We start from the raw sequence: 14,935 nt of genomic DNA, 5'->3' as shown, positions 1-14,935 counted from the left end.
AACCCCAGAGAGACCCCTCACTCCTTTTTCCATGTGAGGACACAGCAAAACAAAACAAAACAAAACACAAAAAACAACAAACTACAGTCTAAGAACCAGGATGCAGGCCCTCACCAGACACCAAATCTGTTGGTGCCTTGATCTTGGAATTCCCAGCCTTCAGAACTGTGAGAAGTAAGTTACTGTTTACAAGCCACCCACTCTATGGTATTTTGTTACAACAGCCAGAATGGACTAAGACAGGTAAAGGAAAAGAAGATAAAGAAGAAAGTTCAACATTAAATTGGGATGGTCATGTAGTCTTATTTCTAAGAAGGTGGCTTTTCATTTTATGGGTTGTGAAAGGTTGCAGAATAGTATGGTGAATGAGTGCACAGGCTCTCCAGTCAGATTACCTCATTCAGATTGTGGCTCCACCACTTGCTGTGTGATCTTGGATAAACCACTTCATTTCTCATTGCCTCAATTTCTTCTGAGGCATAGGGAAGGGGAGGTCATAATATCACCTCACAGGGTCCTTGTAAAAATTAAATGAGATACACATTTAAGCACCTAAAAGTATATGGTATATAGAAAACACTAAATAATGAACCAGAAACTATATCATTCTGAAAAAGAAACTGCTGGTCAAAGATGTAACAATAGGGGATATTTCACAAATTTTCCAATCTTTATACTTTAGTAAAGTCATTCCTGTTTGACTGTATTAATTTATGTTTGAACTTCCATTAAATATCTTTTCTCCTTGCAAATAAAAATTACCTCACAGATTTTCATGGCATTTTCTATCGATATTTTTCCATAGAATCATAAGTCACTGATGTAGTTTTTTCTGCGTAGTAAGGTTTATTGCCAATTTCCAGTAGAATAGACTTTACTGTGTACAAAATATATATTATTCTAATGTGCAAAAAATGTAAAATATAACTCATAGCTACTATTATATATCCACCCACCTCAAAATGAAACACAAGGATAGTCATACTATTCATTTTGGTAAAATTTTTTAAAACTTTTATTTAAATTTAAATTTTCACTTAAATAATCAAGATTCATTAAAACATTCTATGAGATAGTAACTGGGCTATACTGTCGTAGATGCTACAGAAGCTGCTATGCAGTCATTATCTAGCTGGGATAAAACTGACCTTAATGAAACAACCAATAAAGTTAAAAAGTAGAGGATAAATAAGTACGGTCATTTGCTGCATAACATTTTGGTCAAAGATGAACTGCATATACAAGTGTGGGACCATACAATTATAATACTCTATTTTTACTGTATCATTCTTATGTTTAGATACAAAAATGCTTACCATTATGTTACAAGTGCCTACAGTATTCAGTACAGCAACATGCTGTTCAGGTTTGTAGCCTACGAGCAATATGATATACTATTTAGCTTAGGTGTATAGTAGGCTATTGCAGCTAGGTTTGATAGATGTACTATATGATGTTTCCATAATGACAAAATCCCTGTCATTAAGTGAAACGTAACTGTACTAAGTTGGATAGTAAAAGTCATAAGGGCTATACAGAAATCAGAAGACTGTCAAAATGGCAAGTAATTAAGGAAGGAGGTAAAGTAATTAAGGTGGGAGGAGGCAATTTGCCAATTAATACATATGTGACCATGGGCATGTTAACTGCTCTGTGCTCACTGGGTCTTTGTTTATAAAATCTAATGTATTTAAACTGCCTAGTACAATCTACATGAACTGAGTGTTAAAGAATGGCCAGGTGGTTATGAGTGAAAAATGATTCAGGTGACAGAACTAATACAAGCTAGAGATGGGAATGCTTTGAGTAGTAGAGATATAAATCTTTAAAAAACTTTGGCACACACAAAAAGAAAAAGAAGTTCACATGTAATTTTATACTTTTCTATAAATTTATATAGTAGCAAACTTGTTTTTTCCTGCTGCATGGAAAAGTAACTTTCATTCAGTATTCCCTGCTTCTCTTCATCTTGGCTCAGGTTATAATGGAAAAGTTACTCTTTCAACAGTGCAAAGGTTCTTTGGAAAAGAAACAGAGCAGTGTCAATAATTCAAAGTCACAAAGTCAATTATAGCACGCTGTTTATTTGTTTACAAAGACGATACCTCAATAGATTGATTTCACCCCACAAATAAAAAAAGAGCATTTATTAAGACAAAGAGGAAAGAGGGCGAGAAAAATAATTGCTCTCTGCTGTGTGAATCTTGTTTGCATATTTCTTATGGGATAACTGATTAGCTGGCAGGCAGTAAAGAGGTCATTCTGGACACATTGTCCTTGGGTAGGCTGACTAGGCATACAAAAAATCCTGCAAGGCAGGCTGTTTCTCCGTACTGTCTGCCAGTGACCTTTCATCAGTACTTTATCTTAGTTGAACCAGAACTACACTCCTTCCCTCGCTAGAAGTCTCAGTATATATGATGTATTCCTCTAAAAGGAATCCTTTTTCTCTAAATCTGTACTTCTGAGCCTGTATTTGAAAGTGATCATAATCTGGGGGGCTTAAATGGAGTTTCTTTTACAAAGAGTTATAATCATAACCGTTTATTTGAATATAAATTTGACATTAAACATAAATATGCAAAATTTAAATTTCCCTTTGGTCTTGCATTTTTCTAAGGATTAACACCATTATTCTCACACTCCAACAAACTAATATATTGTACTGATTGATAATCACTATCAAATGAATTGTAAGAGCTAACTGACTCGAATAGACAATAACTAACCTTACTGTTAAAGTATTTTAAGAGACAGTAGCATAGATGCCTGCACATAGCTGATTATTGCTCCTGTGCTGCAGTGAATTACCACATGAACACATTTTGAAAAGATTTGTTAGCTTCATGTCCACAAGCATTATGAAGCAGGAACCACTTTTAGATTAAGATTGTAACCTGAGGAAAAGAACATATGCATCAGTTTAGAAATTAAAATCCCCTGAGATATTTCTTTCAGTAATGCTTAAAAGCCTAAATTTGTGCTCGTGTGCCAGTCACCTCTACGTAAGGAAAAACATTTTGCTACTCTTTGTTAAAAGTGAAGAGGAAATATTGTCCACTTGTTTTGCAGATGTTGGCCAAATTATATAAACTTTAAAATCTGTAAGACAAATCGAAATATTCCTTTATTATGTCTTGTTAGGATGAGAGAAGTTTGCCTTTCAGCTGCTCCTTAATTTTAAAAATAACAACACAGCAACACTTCTCTTTAAAAATCAGACTCTGCTCATTTAAATTCTTTGGTAATAGCCATGAATCCACACCTTAAAAGAAGGAAGGCCTGTGAGTTCGTGAATCCACTTTCCTACTAATGAGAAGCCCTATGAACTGACTTGAATAGACAGTAACTCACCTTATTTTAAAGTAAATATTTTCAGAAACAATAGGTTAGGTGCCTTAGAAATTCATTCAGAGGCTTAGAAATCCACATTAACACAGTTCTCACATGCTTGAGTCTGGTCTACATACATTTACGTAAGTAAAACTCCCCTTCCAGACTGACGAAATTCTTTTTGTGACAAGAAGACAAAGGAATACGATGGATTGATAAGCGTAGTCACCCGCGCAGAGAGTTCTCGCGCGATGTTACGACGCTACCGCCCTGACATCACCAGTTGCCATGGTAGCACCGCCGAGTGTAAAAGAGGGGTGGTGCTAGACGTTTCGGGCAGAGGTCGGCCGCTGCGGAGGACAAGGAACTCTCCCTCTCACACTAGTCTGACTTCTTCCAAAATGAGCGGCCTGGATGGGGGCAACAAGCTCCCTCTCGCCCAAACCGGCGGCCTGGCTGCTCCCGACCATGCCTCAGGAGATCCGGACCTAGACCAGTGCCAAGGGCTCCGTGAAGAAACCGAGGCGACACAGGTGATGGCGAACACAGGTGGGGGCAGCCTGGAAACCGTTGCGGAGGGGGGTGCATCCCAGGATCCTGTCGACTGTGGCCCCGCGCTCCGCGTCCCAGTTGCCGGCAGTCGCGGCGGTGCAGCGACCAAAGCCGGGCAGGAGGATGCTCCACCTTCTACGAAAGGTTTGGAAGCAGCCTCTGCCGCCGAGGCTGCTGACAGCAGCCAGAAAAATGGCTGTCAGCTTGGAGAGCCCCGTGGCCCTGCTGGGCAGAAGGCTCTAGAAACCTGTGGCGCAGGGGGCTTGGGGTCTCAGATGATACCCGGCAAGAAGGCCAAGGAAGTGACGACTAAAAAATGCGCCATCTCGGCAGCAGTGGAAAAGGAGGGAGAAGCAGGGGCGGCGATGGAGGAAAAGAAGGTAGTGCAGAAGGAAAAAAAGGTGGCAGGAGGGGTGAAAGAGGAGACACGGCCCAGGGCCCCGAAGATCAATAACTGCATGGACTCACTGGAGGCCATCGATCAAGAGTTGTCAAACGTAAATGCCCAGGCTGACAGGGCCTTCCTTCAGCTTGAGCGCAAGTTTGGCCGCATGCGAAGGCTCCACATGCAGCGCAGAAGTTTCATTATCCAGAATATCCCAGGTTTCTGGGTTACTGCCTTTCGAAACCACCCCCAGCTGTCACCTATGATCAGTGGCCAAGATGAAGACATGCTGAGGTACATGATCAATTTGGAGGTGGAGGAGCTTAAACACCCCAGAGCAGGCTGCAAATTCAAGTTCATCTTTCAGGGCAACCCCTACTTCCGAAATGAGGGGCTCGTCAAGGAATATGAACGCAGATCCTCTGGCCGGGTGGTGTCTCTTTCCACTCCAATCCGCTGGCACCGAGGCCAAGACCCCCAGGCTCATATCCACAGAAACCGGGAAGGGAACACTATCCCTAGTTTCTTCAACTGGTTTTCAGACCACAGCCTTCTAGAATTCGACAGAATTGCAGAGATTATCAAAGGAGAACTGTGGCCCAATCCCCTACAATACTACCTGATGGGTGAAGGGCCCCGTAGAGGAATTCGAGGCCCACAAAGGCAGCCAGTGGAGAGTGCCAGATCCTTCAGGTTCCAGTCTGGCTAATCTCTGTCCTGTGAGAAGCTTCTGCACAAGTTTCCTTACCACCTCCTCTTGGACCTATGCTTGGCCAACAGCATGCAGTCTTCCATCTGCTTTCTCTTCATACTGTGGATTATCTTTTCCTTTGGTACTTCTAAATCTTCAGTAATCGGTTGCAAGATTGTTGGCTTACCTGCCTATGCCATTCTTCCTCTGGGACTTCATGCTTTTCTGCATTGTGTTAACATGTTTCAAGTGCATGGCCTTCTATGGCTTCTATGCCAAGCGTATGATACTATAGATATAGTGTACCATACTGCCTTTCTTTGCATGGCTTGGACCCTGTCTGTGACCATGGTCTTCTCCCAATTTAAGTGGTTCTGTACCCAAAAGAATCTTGATACATCTTCACAAATAACTGATTGGGCTTCATACTTTATGCTGGCTGTGTCCTGATACCCATGTACTTATGGTAAGCTATTTGGGTATTACCACTGCAAGACAAAACTGATATCTTAACCCGGCCATCAACCCAAATTGGACATTCCAGACTACCACCAACTGGATCCCAGCTGCCTTCCTGGGCTTGTGCCATCCACCCTACTGGTTATCTGATAGAACAAGCTGGTGGCTGATGGGTGACTGCTAGGCGTGACTGAGGTAATAGATGAAAAATGTTCTATGTTATCACATTGGTTTTTCTTGTACCTTTGGTTACTCTGCATCATGACCAGCTACTGGTGAGTATGAAGCCTGTGCTATAGCCCACCCCTACTTGCTCTCACCTTCTGGTTGGACTTTGCTTAGGCCACCATTGTCTGCCTCATCAGGAACTATCTGCAGACGTAGCTCCCAGGGAGCTCACAGGAACACCCCCTACCACCAGGATGGGCAGTCATATGTGACAGTGCCCAAAGCAAGGCTGGAACGCAGTCCCTTCCAGCTTAGTCTTTCTGACTCCTAGCCAACAAACCATCCTTAATCTGAGCAACTTCTTTAGGCATTTCCTCTTTTCCCCGCCTGCACCCACTCTGAACATGACAAAAGTTGCCAGAGTTGGGGCATTGAGGAAGAGATATTTCTGGAATGTGAGACTTGTTATGCCTCTCTCTGTCTCTTTCTCTCCCTCCCCCTCCCCCTCCCTCCCCCCTCCCTCCCCCTTTCCCTCCCATCCCTTTTCTTCCCTTTCACTCTGAAGCAGTTTTAGCTTATTAACAGAAAACAAAACTGGCAAAGCAGGCTTTTTGTTTAATTTGCTCTTTCCCTGATTGTGTTCAGAGAGAAAGGTTATGATTAAATGGGCTCCAGATCTCTTATTGCCCATATTCCTCCACCCCACTTCTTTTAGCAAGGTCTGAAAGTTTCAAAGAGAGACCTATAGGTTAATTGTTTAGTTATAGGCAGTGTTAAATTAGGCAGATTTTGACATCTTTATCTTTTTACCCCATCTGTTCTGCCGAAACCTGTGTATTTCTTGAGTTTTTAGTTTGAGAAGCTGGAAAGAGAGAGAAGGGCCTCACAGTGATGGGTTCAGGACGGGTCAAAGGCAAAGGCCTTTGTGATGTGAGCAAAGGCAACCAAAACTTAGCTTCACTCCACTTTTCTAAAGATGGAAATTCTTTTTTGGCCTTGGACCGCTTGGAAATGTGTCTAGGGTAGCATTTTGTAGGTCACTCTTCTCCTTTGTACTATTTTGTTTCTGCCCTGATGTCCCTTGGGTCTCCATCCTACTGCCTGGCTTTCTTGGCCCTCATTTCTCAGCTTCTGCATTTCCTTCCCTGCTCCTAACAAATGAAGAAGCAGGCTGCAGCCTGCATTGTGCAAGATCTCCAGCCTCCTTGTAGGGGATAAGGGGATGTGTAGCATCTGTGTGGATTTTCAGGGACAAGTTCCAGTAGGTGGGACAGTGATGCCGTCAAGGCTTAGTTATGATCATGTGTGGTGATAAAGACCATCCACCATCACCCTTTTCCCCTTTGGTTTTGAAGGCCTTGCCCTAAGCTACCTGAGGTTTTAGGAGGTCTGAACACACACAGTGGAGAGGTTAATCTAGGTTGGGAAACTGAGTAAAAGTCCAGAGCAGGAATGAGCCTGCTGTGGAGTGGGTTTGGAAAGGCTCACAGGAAAGACCCTGCAGGATCAGGGGTGGGAGAGGAGGCCCCTGAGGTACTCTCCAGGGAAGAGGGGCTGGGGTTTAAATAGCATGCTTGGAGGAAGATTTTCCTTCAATTTTTCCTAAGTCCGTGAATTCACCAGTAGATTTTTGTAAACAAAATGTAAGTCGATGTTTTCTCTCAATTATCCTAGGACTGACCTTTATATGTGTGGAAGATTAATGGTATATGCTCCTTATGTCACTGTTTTTGAGTAAAATCCATTTCCTTTCTCTGTTTCAGCCTATGACAAAATTGATGTTTACAGGCCTGCTTTTTGCTTATAATTGACAACATGTGCAAAAATACCAAATTTGTGTCCTGTGCAGTATGAAGAATTCAGTGAATATTCATTAATGTATTAGCTTGTTTTGCTCTCTGTTCATATATGGCTGTATTCTTAGAAATATAATTTGAATGTGATCTTTCAATAGTCTGAATATTTTACAAATTATAGCTATGTCTTGTGAAAATAACCTCAAAAAGAAAAATATGACTCTGTTGTCTTACTTGATATTTCCTGCCCTAGTAATGTACTTGACATTTATGTTCCTAAGCAGTGTAAGTACTAGTAGAATTTCTCTGTTAAACTCAATATCATTTAGTACTTTTGTCTTCTCCCATGTGCTTGAAGGAAAAATAAAGTGTCACTACCGTATTTCTTGTTTTCATCAAAAAATAAAAATAATTAAAAAAATTCTGTGTTGTCTAGGTTAACTTAAGGTTGGGAAATCATTAAAGTTATCAAATGATACCAGTAACTATCATCCTGAAAATTAAAAAAAAAAAAAGGCAACAGCCACCAAACCTTCCAAGATTTTTCACCTGAAAAATGGTAAATAGGAGCCCATCTGCAACTGCATACTCATGAGCATTATTTTTTCTACATAACCAGTGCAGTTTTTGGTGGTAATTGAAGCACCATATAGTATCACTTAAAATACTGTTTTCAGTGGAAAACTTGTCTATGCAGCATCCTTGTTCATTACATTTATTATTAACTGTGCCTTCCGAGATCTAATAAGCTTAAGATAGACTTTTGGAAGAATTAATTATTGTGTATTCTGTCAGTGCTACTTAACATTCTTTTCTTACACCAGTGTGTGGCTTTAAAAAGAATACCAAGAAAATATGAAATAAAATGTCTAGAGACAAATGATATCAGGTATCACAACTTTAATTACCAGTAATGATAGTTTTGCTGTATAGCAGCAATTACATGAAGGTTTATTGGATAAGTACCTCTGCATTCTCTGCAGTAAGGAGGGCTTTGTGGATGCTGCAAAATCTATGAAAATGAATTGCCAAGTATTTGTAGCCATCTAAGCAAAAATTTGACAAAAATGGCCCAAAATTTCTCATTTGAGTTAGAAACTTAATTAAACATACAGTTAAATAGATGCTGACTCTTGGTGCAATTATTACTTGCAATTTCTTGCTGAGGTATTTTTTTCTAGGGCTGGAGAACTTTAAGTATTAGAGAGCTAGGTTTTCTTTTGCAAACTCTACATCCATCTTAATCCTAAATTCCTCTAACAATGTTCATTTTACCTTTTCAGTTCAGTGATTGATTTCTGCATTGTCAGCCACCTGTTTCAAGCTTTATTATACCTTTTCTATGCCTGTTCTGGATGTAATCAGAAAATGCCATTTTTCCTACACTTGGTTTATTATCTGCTTTAGTCTAACCAATAGCATTTACTCTAATAGGCTGGCGCCACTTATTTGTTACAGATTAGCATGGTTTCTGTTCTGTTTAGCCTAATAAAATTAGTAATTAAATTACTCAATTAGGCATCTTACAGGTTTCACTTACCAACCAATTGGTTCACTGCTATAGCCCTGCTCCATTTCTTTGTATGGCTTTTTCTTCCTTAATTCTAGACCCCAATTATTCTTTATGTGGACCTCCAAACCAGTTAAGAAGTTCTCCCATCCTCTGGTCACCTAAGAAGTATCATTTTAGTTTCTCAGGCCATAATCCCTGTGAGTAGTGGTGACACTGCATAATTATCCTGGTCCTCACACAACACTTTGCTTGCGCTTCCATTTCTGGGCATTCAGTGCAAGCCAGACACTTATAAAAGGCTTCTCTGACCTTCTCATCAGGCCCTTCTCCCCATTACTCCTGGTGCTGCTGCTTTATCTCCAGTTAACTCAACGTCCTTAAATGTTTTCATCATTAACAAAGAAAAACCAAAACAAACCCTTGCCTATATTTTTAATTACTGAGTTCCTGTCCTAGAGAATCACAATTTAAGACATGGATATTTGATCTTGTTTCAGTTACTTATTCCCTGGCTTCACAATCTCCTCAAAAGATCTGAGATATGTCAGGCACTTCGAAGTGCACATATTACTTTGATAATCCTTGTAACACAAGTTTTATTATTTCCATTTAAATAGTTGAGAAAACAGAGGTTCAGAAAGTAAACTGCCTAAGATGCAAGTCTCACTGTTGAGTTTTCTGATTTCAAGCTAGCATAACTTCTACTCTATCACAGCTATCGTAATAAATTTGGCATACAAATGTTAACAAAAACCCTATTGACACATGACTATTCAGGCCTCAGTTGAAGGTTATGCTTAATCATTCATGAATAGCCTTTGAGAAGGGTACATTTTATCACTTGATTTAATACAGGACTCCATACGGTTACAGATTAACACATTTGAATTTACTTATGTAACCTTGATGTTTGCTGCACATGAATGAAATTATCAGTTTGTTCCCTTCATCAAAGGCACTGAATATTTAATGTACCAAAAAGACATTAAATGTTATACTCATGGAATTTAGCTGCTAAGCATTGTAAGTAACTGCTGACATTTCTGTTAATATTTATTTTTTAAGTGATTAAACTTGGTGATTGCTTTTAACACATTTAGATAGTAATTTATTCCTTTTCTTTATTAAACTTTGTTAAGCTTTATTCAACTTTGATCTTTACCAAGGAAACATGACCAAAGTACCAAAAAAAGTAAAATAAACTTGTTTTTTGAAAAGAGTCTGTGAACAGGTACATGGTACAACAAACTGATTGGCAAGCAGTCTATGTACTTTTCTAGTTGTCATTCTAAGTAATGACCCAACTTCTCTATAGGCCGAGATATACTATTTCCCACTAAGCTTACTCAAAGATGAGTTTTCATCACTCCTTCTCCATTTTGGTTACTTCAGCACCAGTGAGGGAAATTTACCAAGCAGTCAAGGTGAACATTAACCCAGAATATGAAGAAAGAGTAGGCCTGCTTACTGATGACCTTGACATGTGTGGCTTCCAAGAGGAACAGACTCATTATATGCTTTAGGACTCCTGATTCTTGGATCTCTATTTTACTTTCCTAGGTAAGTTTTATATTACAGATATTTAATATATTTGGCTAAATTATGAATTACTTAAAGATAGAGGCTGTGTCTTCACTTTTAATCCCTCTCATGTCCTAGCATGACATTATTGCTAAATTGAAGTGTGGTTTTGGGCTGAGAATTTGCCCTAGTCTAGATTCAATATTGGAAGACATTATGAATCAAGTAATTAAAAGTGTGATTTTGAGGATCAAACTTGGGTTCATGTATTGCTCTCTTAGTAACAGTGTAACATAGAGCAAGCATTGTATTTAATCTCTCTGAATTTCAATTTTCCCATCTGTACAATTTAATAATTATATACATCTCATATGGTTGCTATAGAGAGTAAACAAGATAATGTACATGAAGTAGCCTAGTGAGGCTACTCATGACCACTGTTTTACTATTATTTCTGAGGATAGTTCTAGAGACCAACAAGAGACACCTTTCTGAATTCATTCTATGTGGACTGGACCATGCCCAGGGATTTTCAAGGGTGGCAATAAGACCATACTGGGTGAATTACTTGGTATGCCCTCATGGCTTTAATTAAAGCAGTCAAGTGTATTCCAGTCTTGCACCAATCTGGAACTAACTCTTATGATAGTCTTCTTGTACTCAAGAGGCTGAAAAGATGTAAGGGACTGTTACTCCAACACTGAAGATTTTAAAAAGCTATCCATGTATTTCTAACATTCAGTCAAGGTTATTATATCTAGAGAGGCAGTTTGATTTTCCATTTTATGCTGATTTGTTATATAAAATAATTATATAAATTTATTTTCATTCAAACCAGTCCACTAAAAGTGTGTGTGTGTGTATTTAAAGTTATTTTTGGATATGAATATTGGTGGGGAAATAATACTTGATTTCAGTTTAGAGTTTAACAAACTCAGAAGTTGATTTTAGATTGTAATTCATGGTTCAGATAAAGTTTTTACTACCTCAGTATTCCAAATACCAGATTCTGACAAAACATTTGGTCACTGAGTCATTCAGATCTTTCCTCTGCTGATGCAATAAACAGTGGCCAGTAAAGAAAACCTCCGCTCGCTTACATCTATTTTTAGGTGTCCTTTAGATTATGAATGTTTGCCTGTATGCGAATATAACACGTCTTCTGTCCATTTATACAATTTCTTTGCTTCATATAACTTCTTTAATATTTTCTTTTTAATTTTTATGGATTTGGATTATTTTTAATCTTCATATCCATTGGCACTCTTTAGAAAGAATGAAAATACAAATTTAAAAAGCCTAATTATAGTCTTTCTAATTACAGAAAAAAACATTCATTAGAAGAAATACTGACTGCTAGAAAGGAAGGAAATTTAGAAATAAACTAAGCTTTTCCTTTCATAAGATGGAAAAAACTGAAGCCAAATTTGGTGGTAACTTGTTCAGGGTCTTTAGGTGGAATGATAAAGGGAATACTAGAATTTCTGACAACTGAATTCTGCCTCCTGAACCCCCGCCACTACTCAGTGGCCCAAAAAGTGCAATTATTTCTTATTTTGGAGTTCTCATTTTTCATATTAACAGCAGTTCATAAGCATTTAAAGATGTATTATTTGCCATTTACAGAATAAACATGGATAAGGAAAAATAGCTTTATTTTTAAAAGAAATAATTTCTCTATTTAAAGCATACATGAGATAGTATCTTTCATTTAGTCCTAAGCTTGATTATTTATGCTCACTGTAATATTCCAGTGACATTCTGGACATAAATTTCAAGTATATCACCATATACTTATTGTTAAATATCAAACAAAGCTACTGACTGTGAGGGAAAAATTTCAGTGGTGTTTTTTGTTTGTTTTTTTTTTACTTACCCTGAGATACTCATCCCACAGTATATCTGAGATTTAGCTGAACATTTACAAATTTTAACAAATTTTTTTTCTTTCCATTGCATGCATCGATATGCCAAATTCTGCACTTCAATCCAGGTAAAATAATGATAGTGTTTGTAAACCAGATAGTGAAAACCAGTGTGTTTTCTAATACTGCCCATGATAGACAGAGTGAAATCACAGCATAAACAGTAGCCAGGAACCTATACTGCAAACATTTGGCTTCAAGTATCTTGCAACAAATAGCTACTAATATGACCATACATGGCACATAGAACACCACAGTCCTGGATTGTAGCATGCCTGTAAAACCCATTAAAGCATTTTTTTCTCAAACTTTTTGTTCATTATTACCCTCCTTCCCAATTACAGAAATTAAATTCAAATTACATTAAATAGTTTTAACTACAAATTTCTTCCCAATGAGATAAATTAATACTAAGGAATAAGATTTTGTTGGATAGGATGATATTGGAAGTCCACAAGCCATATCTAATATTTTTTCATCCCAAGAACCAATTTTTGTCCCCAATTGAGAATGTAATGCTTAAAGTTGATTAAATAAATTAAATAGCCTTTAACATTATTAGAAAAAAACCTAGTGGGTAACAATGGAGGTTGAGATAGTTGACTTCTAGATCATCTTTGTTCCATACTTGCTGTATGAACAGAGAATAAATCATGTCTTTTTATTTTCTTGTTTTGGAGAACACAGGAATAGCATAAAACCTCATAGCCTGCAAAAATCACTGAATCTCACTGGACTCAGTGTTCTTGACTATTAATTCAAAGAACTCGTATAGATCAGTTGGTTTTCAATTCTGGCTGCACTTTCCTAGGTCATATAAAAGATAACAACGCTCAGCCATATTTACCCAGACCAATTAAGCCAAGTCTCTGGAGGATATGTTCTAGCCAGTGGGTCTCAAACTGTACTGTAAATCAGAATCACCTGATGGGCTTGTTAAACCACAGATTGGTAGGCCTTACTCTCAGAGCTTCTGATTCAGCAGGTTTTGCGTGGGGCCTGCAAATATGCATTATCAAGTTCTCAGGTAATGCTATGCTATTAGTCTATGGATCACACTTTGAGAACCACTGGACTAGGCATATGTGTAAGAGTGACTGTGTGTGTGAGTGTGTGTCCCCAGGTGCATTCTAATCACAAAACTACTGTATAGAAAATATCAATAAGGTTCTAAGTTTTAGGATACTGAGATTTTAATATAATAAGAGTTGTTAAACATCAAGATGATTTATAGAAAGGAGACCTATGGACAAATATCAACTTATTGGTCAATAAAACTCATTCCTTAAAGTCTTTTACAGTATTTTTTTGAAAATTAACTTTTTTTTTTAACTGCATATATGGGTCTTCACTTCATTTTTCAGTAAAGACAACTTATTTGGATATCAGTGTCTCATCACTTGATAAGACCAGTGGAGGATTTGGATAGTAGCCAGCTGTTTTTGAATTGCTTGAAGAGAATCTTGTAAATTTGTAGTCCAGAGGTAATTCTGGGGAGGAAAACAAAATTTAATTATTGCACAGGTCTCTGAATGCCTTTCATAAACAAATCAAAACTTGATATTCACTAATAAAACTTATTTTTTAGACTTGTAAAATTTTAATATTTCTTTTGCTCCTTCAGTAGGTCTGTGTGTAGCTATTATTATAAGGTTAAAAATGTGTATAAACCAACCACCATTGCAATACATATGGCTAATAAATACAAACTTTTACAACAGCTATAAAAAAGGCTTCTAGGCATTTAAATGTGAATGAGATAACCATGTCTTACAGAATATCCACAAATATAGAAACATTACTTGAATATAAAAAGGTTTTAAGAGGCAAAAGGGATGCACCAGGTTATTTTTCACTTCCTATCTCATTTAAAACAATTTAATTTTATTCTTTCTCCCATATTACAGAAAAGGTCTATCAAAGGTCACTTAGGATGAAGAGTTAGATATCTTTCCCTATGCAATTTATAATAATGTTTAAGTCAAATCACATTTAGAGATATCTCAAATCATCCCCAGAGCTCTACGTGAGTTTAATTTTAATACTCTGCACAGAAGTTAATACAAAAATATGAAAACTTATCTGAATAAAAATTAAAAAAAAACTCCCAGGCCCTCCTCAGAGGATCATGTAACTGGTGAATGAGACCTAATAATCTTCTTCATAGTCACAGGAAGAGGGTTACTAAGAATAATCTTCAAATGCTTAGCTAAATAAGAATTTTAATACATACAACGTGGCAACTTTCTTCAATTTAAGGAAGAAGAATCGGAAGTTCAAAAAAATTAACTAGACTTCTAACTTCAACTGGAAAATCTGGATAAAATACAAACATGAGACTGAAGTCACCAGAGAGCTAAAGAGGAAACCAAGACTTGAGGCACAATTCTTGGGAAGGAGGAACCAGCGGAGAGAGGAGCTAACACTAAGCCTCAGCTTTTCTCCTCTGGTGCTGGAATTCTGGCTGGTGGTAGGGGCTACTACAAGCAGCAGAAAAACCAGTAGAGATTTTGACAGTCTTGCAGGGCCGCAGAGACAAAAATTGAGGGGCTAGGACCACTGTAAAGGAGGGGTCAGAGAACTGGACTCTGC

The 14,935-nt window shown here is 38.0% G+C and overlaps 2 protein-coding genes across 2 annotated transcripts in view; one reads left to right on the top strand and one right to left on the bottom strand.

Moving 5' to 3' along the window:
• Positions 1-3,524: 3,524 nt before the first annotated feature.
• TSPYL4 (TSPY like 4) lies at positions 3,525-7,766 on the top strand. Its single transcript, XM_004044566.5, has one exon. The coding sequence runs from the start codon at positions 3,585-3,587 to the stop codon at positions 4,977-4,979; it is 1,395 nt and encodes a 464-aa protein (XP_004044614.2). The 5' UTR covers positions 3,525-3,584; the 3' UTR covers positions 4,980-7,766.
• Positions 7,767-13,518: 5,752 nt separating this feature from the next.
• Positions 13,519-14,935, bottom strand: part of NT5DC1 (5'-nucleotidase domain containing 1) — a 146,241-nt gene continuing 144,824 nt past the window's right edge. Inside the window, exon 12 of the mRNA XM_004044564.5 lies at positions 13,519-13,833. Within this exon, the coding sequence (XP_004044612.1) occupies positions 13,718-13,833 (116 nt within the window). The 3' untranslated portion in view covers positions 13,519-13,717. The remainder of the gene's footprint in view (positions 13,834-14,935) is intronic.

The sequence above is a fragment of the Gorilla gorilla genome, chromosome 5 (assembly GCF_029281585.2).
Source record: "Gorilla gorilla gorilla isolate KB3781 chromosome 5, NHGRI_mGorGor1-v2.1_pri, whole genome shotgun sequence".
Lineage (NCBI taxonomy): Eukaryota > Metazoa > Chordata > Mammalia > Primates > Hominidae > Gorilla > Gorilla gorilla.
Note: the sequence above shows the minus strand (reverse complement) of the source record. Positions and strands in the feature narration are given on the sequence as shown.

What these genes read in the sequence shown, in the direction of transcription:
- TSPYL4 (XM_004044566.5), top strand. Translation starts at nt 3,585, where the DNA reads ATGTTACGACGCTACCGCCCTGACATCACCAGTTGCCATGGTAGCACC.